We start from the raw sequence: 10,503 nt of genomic DNA, 5'->3' as shown, positions 1-10,503 counted from the left end.
ATAAATACAGTATGTAATTGTTTTGAAGGAATTATAAGTTTAATTTACGTTTTACGGTTGATAAAGTCATTCTCTCACTTTAGTGTTCTTACAGTCTCTTTCACATTAAAGAGCTACGGAGTTATACATTTATCTGCTCAGATCAGATGTGCTAAAAATTTGAATTGTAATATTTGAGAACAATTGTTTTGAAGGTTTAGAGACATTTATTTGCTCAGATATGCTAAAAATTTGAATCGTAATATTTGAGAACAATTGTTTTGAAGGTTTAGAGTATTTTAAACAGTAGTTCTTACCTTTTACGCTAAATATCATATTATATTAAATACGCAATTTACTAATAGAATTTGACGGTTATGAGATGTTGGCTTATTTAGTAAAATGTGCAACCAAAAGATAAAAATGATGAGATACACACGTATGATATGATGAGAATTAGATGAGCCTCACCACTAATCCATCTCTTTGTAGTTTATTTTACTAAATAAGTCGTCATCTCATATCTAATATTCTTTACTAATTAATAAATTTAACCATCATTTAAACTATATTTTGCGGATTATTAACAAATCCAAGAAAGAAGTATTTGAGATTCTACTCAATTAAAATTTCAGATGTGCAATGTAGTTGAAAGTGGTTTAGTGCGGAAATATGCAAAAATAGTCCAACTAGTAATTTTCTTTTACAACTAAGGGGCCGTTTAGTTTGATAAAAATATCAGAAGTAGGAAATAGATTAAAGAAGTAACTTCTAAATTTATGAAGCAGAAAACAGTGAAAGTAGTAATTTTTTATTTGTTTCATATTTTTTTTTTGTTTAAATAGCAATAAAAAGTTATTAGGAAGTAAGTGATAAACAAGATATTAATAAGAAAAATTATTTATTTCCCAATTAATATGCATTTTACCTACTTCCAAACTATTTCTGAGCATTGAGGGGTGGAAAAATATTTTAAAAGTAAGGATGACACGTATGTGCTTAAGGATGACACACATGTTCCACATCAGCGTTTAAGGAGGTATTAAAAGTAGGTTTTCAAAAAAACAAACATATTTTTATGCTTAGAAGTAACAGAAGTAGCCTCTTCTTCCTCTACTTCAGCTAATTCACAATTACTTACTTCTGTGCAAATAACCAGACCCTCAATATTCCCAGTGAATAATTCATCTCAAATGAGCCCCATGATTGCATACAAATGCACACCGCCGAAAACTTAAGGGCCCACATCCCAAATTCTAATGTAGCAGGGATATAAATGGTAAAAGCCATAAAGACGTTAGTTAATAAACAAATGAACCACGTGAGCAGATCTTGACCAGGCGTGGTTATATGGTAATTAAACGCTAATCAAGAAGGCGGGAACTATAATTAACGAGCTTATTTAAACCGAACCCTAAAGAAGACCCCAATCTAACTCGCAATCTTCAAACGGACCCCACTCGATGATCGGCTAATATTTCCAGGTCTCATCAACGAGTTCCCTGCGTTAGTCTCAGTCTCACTAGTTTCAACAAACAATTATTCTAATTACACGTTAGAGCGGGCCCCCACAATTCCCTATGCTTCTTCTTTCTTTATTATCGTACTCTCTGTTCACTGCTCAAGGAGCAGCTCTAAAAGCTTCTCTCTCTTCTGAGTTCCAGATCTCAAAACCCTAGCCAGTGCGATTCATTTAAGGTTAGATCTCAGTCCTCACATCACGTTTTTCTCTTTCTTGTCACCTGAATCTAGGTCTTTTGTCCTGTTTGCCTTGATTTCTGCTGTTTTTAGCCCATTTTAGTCGAGATCTGAGAAAATTAGGGTTTTGAGGCTAGGACTAGTGTAGTTTCGGGTGGATGTGGGATTGTTTGGTGAAAATGATGGTTTTCTGAGGGTTTAGTTGATGCATTGCGCTGGTGATGCCTTTGATGAGTAGACTGCTCTTGATCTCTGTGGGTTTTTACAGGTTTTGGTGTTTTCTTTGGTGATTCTTGAAATTAAGTTTACTCTGTTTGGTAAAAGTTGGGATTTTGATAGATTTAATTATTGTTTTTGGTCAATTAAAGTTTTCTATGAAAGATAGGTTACAATTTGGTTTACTTTTTAGCTTAGAGTTAAGTTTAGGTTTGCATTGAAGATCCTATAACTGTTCTATATAAAAATCTTGGATTCAGGTGACTTGAGCAACATAGTTAAAATGGTCGCTTAAAATATTAAAGTGTTAGTTGAAATAATAAAGAAAGACAATATTCAAGGGAACAATATACTTTGACTTCTTAGCAACTTGTTTTTCTTTCTATTCTTTTTGTATTCATGTGTATAATTGGTCTATTTTGGCAGTACAGCATTTTCGAGTTAAAACTGGTCATATTTGCAGTTTAAAATGTGTTCTAGATGCGGTTTCTTTTTCTTTCCCGTTTTAATGAAAAAATTGCTTGTGATTATTTGGATTGTACCTGAATATAAATTTTCTGTGAAAAGATGGTCATGGTCTCAAACATCTACCAATGTGATAATTTCCTGGTGATATCTACTAGATTACATGATTAACTTTTTAAGAAGTTGGTGTCAGTTGTCTGGTCTTTGATAAAAGTTCATTTTCACATTGTTGGTTGGGTGGATGTTTATTATTAATCAGTCATTAGTGTTAGTTGTGCATGTGAACTTTAGCATATTTTCTTAATTGTGGTGGTTTTATTTGAATGTTGATTACCACACACTTTAATTCTCTGTGGAGCAGTGTGAATGGCCACACAAAAGGAAAAGAGGGAATGACCTTGACAATTTGGCATGTCGTTTCTGTATAATTGGGGGCACCGACTTCATTGTTGCTGACATTTGTTTGAAGACGATTAACCTTCTAATTTCTTTGAAATCCCAACGTGAATTTGTTATTTATTTTTATGAGGAAATTTTTTATTACCTTGACTAAGTGACTGGGATATGTCTGGTTCAAGGACACACAATAGCTGATATATGGGTACCCATCTGAATGATTGATTGTACTGTCCTGGTTGTTTCTTTACCAACTTTCTTTTTGACTTGAATAATTGAATTGATTTATCATCATAGTCCCGATATAAAAGTGCTCAAATGTTAGGTATAACAGCCTTTAAAAAATTAAGATCATAATCAAAGGATAATCATCATACAGAAGTTAAATTTGACAATATATGCAATTGTCAGCATTCATTTTGTTGTCTAGCGTATAGATAGGTTCTCCTTTATTGTGCTAGATATTTGTTTTAAAATGACTAATTTTCTATGATTTGAGTTTACAACATAGTTCTGTGCACCGGTTAGGAAAAGTGATAGTATTATAGTTAATGGGGTTAGAAGATCTAGAGGTAGACCTAAACGAACTTGGTTGGAAGCAATGAAAAAGATTATGATTATGATTAACTTAACAGAGGAGATGTCCCATAATAGAATGCAATGGAAGAATATGATTCATGTAGCCGACCCCAAACATTTGGGATAAAGGCTTGGGTAAAGGCTTTGATGTGTTGTTGTTGTCATTGGGAATTTTTTTTGTTGCTCTTTTACCTAAGTGATTGCAGGGTTTCTGGTTTAGGCACATAATAGTTGGTATTTAGGTACCTTCTGAATTATGAAGTTCAGTGTGGTCCTGGTGTTCTTGTGGTTCGTGTTAACTAGCTTTCTTTTTCAGTTAGAAAGTTGGATTGGAAACTTGTAAACTCTGAGCAGTCACCTGACATATAACTAGTCCAATTTCATATCTTTGTGCAACTAGAAAACATTCATTAATAGTCCTCTTTGTCTTGCAGGTTGCATTGAGCTCTAAATGGCTGTCACAGAAACAAAGGATTCATTAGCTGGTGAACCTACCTGTGGTTCTTTACTGCAGCAATTGCAGGTATTAAGTTTAAATATATGTTGTGCATTCAATATTCGAAGCAATCAGTAATATTTACAGGTGTCATTTTATTCAGGTAATATGGGACGAGGTTGGTGAGAGTGATGAGGAACGTGATAAAATGCTACTACAACTTGAGCAAGAATGTTTGGATGTTTATAGGAGGAAAGTAGATCAGGCTTCAAAGTCAAGGGTGCAACTTCTCCAGGCTTTGGCTGATTCGAGAGCCGAGCTTGCTGGACTTCTTTCTTCCCTGGGAGAAAAGACCTATATCGGTGTAGTGAGCAAACATCTACTCTGGTTAACCTTTTCATCTATGGTTTCCTGAAGAATGTTGAAAGATTCACGCCATTCTGTTTTCTGCAAAAAATTTCTAGTTTAAGTTACAAATTATTTGGCACCTAGGATTTGATTTTGATTTTTGGTTAGTAGGGAAAAGTTGTAGAATATCAGAAAAGGAGATTGACTTATCCAATTCCCATACCATTATCTTCTTGAAACAATACTCTGCATCATGTAAGCTAACAACCAATGTATCTCCTTACATTAGGTAAAAAGGTACCGTTAATTTTATGACTTTATGAATTATAGAAGAAAAATGCAGTTAAACTAGATTTCCTTCCTGATGAAGTGAATTGGGTATGACAGCCTGCCCTGTCACATTGGTCTTCAATGACCATTCATGTAAACTATTACACTTAGCTTGGTTAAGTTGCTTATTGACATGCTACTTATAAGTACTCGGACTTTGGTCATTTACTTCTTTGAACATATGTGTCTAAACTACACAGATAGTAGTGAGTAACTCTGGTCTTGAAGGTGCTTGCTTGTGCGTTTGTTATATTCTTTTTGATACTTATTTATGCAGTAATATCATTTTCTTTTTTCCGAAATGCCCTTAGTTGTTCCATCCTCACTTTACTATCTAGTATCTACCAAAGCCAACTAAATGAACCAGATATATGATTATGTGTAGTAGACTAGTGGGTCTATGCTTAGTTATATGTAAACATTCTGAGTAACTGTACTGTGTATTTACATTTTGGAATAATTAGGGAAAATTCTTTTTAAATAAAAGAAACATGGACCGCTTTGTCAAGGTCAAATATGAGGGCATATTCTTTTATGCGTCTAATTGTTTTATACTGACAGTTGGTTCCATGCAGCAATGAGCGAAAAGTATGTTGTAACTAATCAAACAAAAATGGCTTCTACAGTCTTTAATCACATAAGAGACTGGTCCCTTTAGGGCCTGTTTGGTTGATTTCCTAGAATCAAAGAAAAGGAAATAGGATAAGGAAACCATTAAAAGCTGATTTCCATCATTTTCTTCAAAAAAAGTCATGAAATGAGTTTCCTTAAAAATGGGTCACATCATCCAATAATATGGTGACAACTCATCTCATCTCTATTCTTAGTTTTAAAAAGTGAACCAAACAAAAGAAAAGAACCTATTACAGGAAATAGGTTTCTTATAATTGATTTCCTTGTTTTTTAGCCAACCAAACTGCCCCTTACTAACCTAGTTACTTCTATGTTGATGCTTCTGAAGGATGCAATCATATCTATATCTTGATTAGCAATTAAAAGTGCAGGTCCTTTCGGGAAGCAGGTGATATCATTAACATTCATATGTGATATACTGTTATTGATTGATAGTTGCTCTTTTTGATTTTTCACAGCCTGAAAAATCAACTGGCACGATTAAGGAGCAGCTTGCAGCTATTTCACCAGCCCTGGAACAATTACGTGAACAGAAAGAGGAAAGGATTAAGGAATTTATTGACACACAGTCACAAATTCATAAAATATGTTGTGAAATTGCGGGAAGTGAAAAGAATTGTGAGCAGCTGGTGACACCATCAGTTGATGAGGGTGATTTGTCACTCAAGAAATTGGATGAGTTCCAGTCACATCTTCAAGAACTGCAGAAGGAAAAGGTACCTTATTACTGAAATTGATCATTCCAATACTTACATGGACATCATTTCATAACATGTTCTGAATGCTGCATTGTTTTTTGTGCCAGAGTGACAGGTTGCACAAGGTTCTAGACTTTGTGAGCACTGTTCATGATCTTTGTGCTGTTCTAGGGATGGATTTCTATTGTACAATAACTGAAGTTCATCCTACTCTAGATGATTCTATCGGTGTGCAATTCAAGAGCATAAGCAATGATACTTTGTCAAAACTTGCGCAAACAGTTGAGTCACTTAAAGAAGACAAAAGGATGAGATTACAGAAGGTAATTCTGGCAGCTCAACCTTACATTTTTTATTTTCCTTCATCAATGTATATTGTTAATGACTCTCCCATTATGATACTACATATAGATTTGTGTATATATTCCTTTGTTGATGGATGATTAATTATCTATAACCACCAATAAAATTTTGATTGATATCAGGAGATCAAATTAGTTCTTTTTTCATTCATTGAATGATAGATGACTAAAAGCGCAAGAGATATGCGATTTAAAAAGCGGAAGATACAATATTTCACAATTGTATCTAGAATAAATGGAAAAGTAGAAACAAGACCAGATATAATTTGGTCGTTATGAGCCAATCCAAAATCATTGTAGATTGAACGAATCATTAGTTCCCAACCATGTGTCGAGTGAAATCTGATCCATAATCAGTAACTAAAAGAATTAAAAAAGCTTTTATTGTGTCACTTAAGTTATAGAGGAATTCCTGAACCATAAAATAAAATATATAAAAAATATGCACTGGTGAACCATAATCAGTAACTAAAAGAGTTAAAAATGACAATATATAAAAAATCTTTTCTTCTTAGTTACTTTTAAGGCTGAAACTTTATTCACTGGTAACTTTATCCATGTCCCATTTCCAACATGCACTGCAATCATTTATATTTGGGTAAGCAAGGATATGGGAAAAAAATCAAACATATGTAGGCATTTTAGTTCACATATTTTATTTAGACGCCAGATATGGAAAAAAATGAAAAAAGATCCAAGCAGTAGTGATTTGCGCATGGGAGAGTATTATACTATTTTGCCCTCTATAGTGACGATGATTTAGAACCATAACTTTGTTATTACTCTTTCACAGCTCCAAGAATTAGCTGCTCAGCTTTGTGATCTTTGGAATCTTATGGATACGCCTGAGGAAGAACGGAGTTTGTTTGATCATGTCACATGTAATATTTCTGCTTCAGTAGACCAGGTTGTAGTTCCTGGTGCTCTTGCCCTCGATCTGATTGAGCAGGTAAGGACTTGCAACTTCTTATTGCACTGAATTGAATTAATTCAGCAGCTGAACTCAATTTTTTTATTTCATACAGGCTGAAGTGGAAGTTGAAAGGCTAGATGACCTGAAGGCTAGTAAGATGAAGGAAATAGCTCTGAAGAAACAGAGTGAACTTGAAGAGATATATGCCCGTGCTCACATAGATATAGATTCTGTTTCTGAACAAGATAAAATAATGGTCCTTATCGATTCTGGAAATGTTGAACCTTCAGAATTACTAGCTAACATGGACAATCAGATACTAAAAGCCAAAGAAGAGGCATTAAGCAGAAAAGAAATTTTGGAGAAGGTCGACAAATGGATGTCAGCATGTGAAGAAGAGAGCTGGCTTGAAGACTACAATAGGGTAATTAAATCCTTCTTTTCTTTCTTTTACACAGAAATACTAGTTTGTTGGAAGGGATTAATTTTGGCAAAATACGCGGTGCTGCTAGGGCTGACATTTTGCCTGTGTACCTGGTTTTGGGCCTGGCTCAGACTGTCCATTACTATATATGTAAGCTCATCAAGCCTTAAGAATATGCATATTTTAATAACAAGGCCACAAATTTTTCTATTGCATAAGATTTGGACTTTTGCCATCAACTGAAATTGCAAATTCCTCTAAACAAGAGTGATATCAGTATCAATATTAACTTTTATAAATTACTTTGGCTTTCTTTCTAGTTGTAGAAAAATGTAGACAGGAGCCAGTAAAAGTTGACAAACTTGTGCATAGGCATGGGGCCTAAGACTCATGCCTTCACCATAACATGGTTTGCTTAGACTGTATGAAATTATTTGTGCTGGCATTGGTCTATTTCTTGCATGAGCTCAGCTTGCTACCACCATAGTTGCACGATTCCCTGGAACCCCCCTCGAACCGTCATATAGTTCATGTGAACCGATTCCTGGTATATTTGCGAACCAATTTCCTCCGACACATGAATTGGTACCCCAGAATCGACGTATGCCTTATATGTATTTGGGGCTGAAAGTCCTTTAAGTGTACATGTGGGAGACGCAATGCAATGTGTGCAATCGAGTAGAGGGAGACGCACAATAGAATATATGAGTCAAAAGACTTTACTATAACTAAATATCTATGTTAATAAAATGTGGAATAAAACCATGATCCCAACAAGAACTATGTGAAAAGAGAAACAGAACAATGAATTCCATAAAAAAGAAGCATTTAAGTATTTTGTATGGAAAAAAAATTGAAATGCATAATTAGCTTTCTAGTTTTCTACTATACACTTTGGAAAATGGTAAGCTGTAAGTGCACCTAGAAAATTTTATAACGTACCACTGATTGAACTTGCGTACCAAAGCAAGCTACCCCCACCTAATCCAAAATTTCTATGTGGCGAATTGCTTACCCGAATTCATATCACGTCCCGCTTCATACCATGTACTGTGTAACTATGGCTGCTTCCTTTGTCTTAGCTATGGAGGTGTCATATTTATTATCAAGTTTCAGACCATTGATGTGTTTGCTGCTTTTTTTTCCCTTTCCAGGATGACAACCGGTATAACTCAAGCAGGGGTGCACACCTGAACCTCAAGCGGGCAGAAAAAGCTCGAATTTTGGTTAATAAAATTCCAGGTGAATTTATAACTTCGTCGAAAGGCTTCCCAATAGCTCCCTTATCACAAAACATATTCTTGGAAAATTTCGCTACCAATATATGAATGTGTGCATTTGTAGATATAAAATATCTGGCACAATTTAACTCCACCAAAGCATCTTGTGTGAAGGAAATCAATCATCAAGCATTAACTTGTACAGGAGAAGATGCCATAGGAAAATAAATGCAAGGAAGTGTTGTTTGCAGGTGTATCTAATGCATCTGTGAATGAATGAACCTACACAGTTAAAATTTATGATATATTATTTAAGATTTTTAGGGCATTTCACTTTCCCTTTTTAACTTTCCTTTAAATGTGTATGTATATGATTTGGCACTTTTGATATCACTCTTTGCATCAATCACATGAAAGCTCATAACTATTTTGCTGACAACACAATGCAGCCTTTGCACTTTAAGTGCAGTTTATGTTTGTGGTTTTTCGATTGATGATACCCAATAGCATGTCTGTAACTTCTACTTCCTTTTATTTCTAAATGATGTGTCCGATTAGCTCTTGTTGATACTTTGGTGGCAAAGACCCGTACATGGGAAGAGGACCGTGGCTTGTCGTTCACATATGATGGTGTTCCTCTTCTAGCGATGCTGGATGAATATGCCATGCTCAGACACGAGAGAGAGGAAGAGAAGCGAAGGATGCGGGTAATCTACCCCCCCTCTTCTCTCCCGTGGGGAGTTCAGCTGTAGTTTTGTTACCAGTTTTTTCATGGTAATGTTTGTCTATCTTTTTCAGGACCAGAAGAAATTCCAAGAGCAGCAAATGAGCACAGAACATGAAGTTGCATTTACCACAAGGCCTACCGCTAGTCCTAGCCGAGCGCTTGGCCCAAAGAAGGTCGTTGGACCTCGAGCAAATGGAGCGGCAGCAAATGGTACCCCCAACCGAAGATTATCCCTCAACAGCAATGGCTCTCGATCAATGGGCAAGGACAGCAAGAAAGAGAACCGGACAGCAGCCCCTGCGAATTTTGTGGCCATTTCTAAAGAGGACGCTGCTTCTCATGTTTCTGCGACTGATTCATCCCCAATTTCACCGTGAGGTTTATTAATGTTGCCTAACTGTTGTAGTATTGATTAAGTGTTGTGGTAGGGATCAGAACCTTGAGAATCTCGAGTTATTAAGCACTGGGGGCTAATTAATAACCGTAGTATTGGTTAAGTGTTTATGTATTAGGTTAAAGAACTTCGAGATGAGTTATGTAGGCGCTGGAGGGTAGTTAATAACGAGGTTAAGTTGTGTATTGACTTGATGTGAGGTCTCTGATTTTGTTGCCTCTTGGCTCTTCGAGTTTGTTCATTATAGTAGTAGTTTTAATCTGTTATCTGCAGAATGGTTTTGGTGCTGAGCTATATGAGCAGTGGTAATTTAAGCATCCGCCCTTTCGAACTGTAATAGTTATCGGAGCAGAAAGAAAATATTGTAAATTCGAAGAAATTGTTTTATAGAAAATTGTATCTTTGAATTCTCGGGTGAAAAGCACGCAATTTTAGTCAGTTCTTGTTAACATGACAATGTGAAATCTTATTAAACTGCTAATGAACAGTTTGACTCCTAACAGAGTGCAAGAAGAGTTGCACGGCACCGAGCATAACTCGCCATCAAATTTAGTAAACATCTAATAATGATAAGAAAGTGGTGATACTGGATTAGCTGAGGTCCTCTGCATGTATTCGGATCACTACATAATCACAACCATTGATTATCTAGTTGATGGTTATGATTTTTTTAGTGCAAATTAGG

The 10,503-nt window shown here is 35.4% G+C and overlaps 1 protein-coding gene across 2 annotated transcripts; it reads left to right on the top strand.

The window, feature by feature from the left end:
* Positions 1,532 to 10,088, top strand: LOC109840123 (65-kDa microtubule-associated protein 1-like). 2 transcript variants are annotated; one of them, XM_020408639.1, is made up of 10 exons: positions 1,532 to 1,677; positions 3,768 to 3,856; positions 3,933 to 4,133; positions 5,539 to 5,796; positions 5,886 to 6,101; positions 6,934 to 7,089; positions 7,166 to 7,477; positions 8,632 to 8,719; positions 9,256 to 9,404; positions 9,496 to 10,088. In XM_020408639.1, the coding sequence occupies exons 2-10, from the start codon at positions 3,785 to 3,787 to the stop codon at positions 9,799 to 9,801; spliced, it is 1,758 nt and encodes a 585-aa protein (XP_020264228.1). In that variant the 5' UTR covers positions 1,532 to 1,677; positions 3,768 to 3,784; the 3' UTR covers positions 9,802 to 10,088. The 2 variants fall into 2 exon arrangements, with proteins under 2 accessions (XP_020264228.1, XP_020264227.1); XM_020408638.1 differs by having other exon boundaries at positions 3,933 to 4,136.

This window comes from Asparagus officinalis, chromosome 5, assembly GCF_001876935.1.
Source record: "Asparagus officinalis chromosome 5, Aspof.V1, whole genome shotgun sequence".
Lineage (NCBI taxonomy): Eukaryota > Viridiplantae > Streptophyta > Magnoliopsida > Asparagales > Asparagaceae > Asparagus > Asparagus officinalis.
Note: the sequence above shows the minus strand (reverse complement) of the source record. Positions and strands in the feature narration are given on the sequence as shown.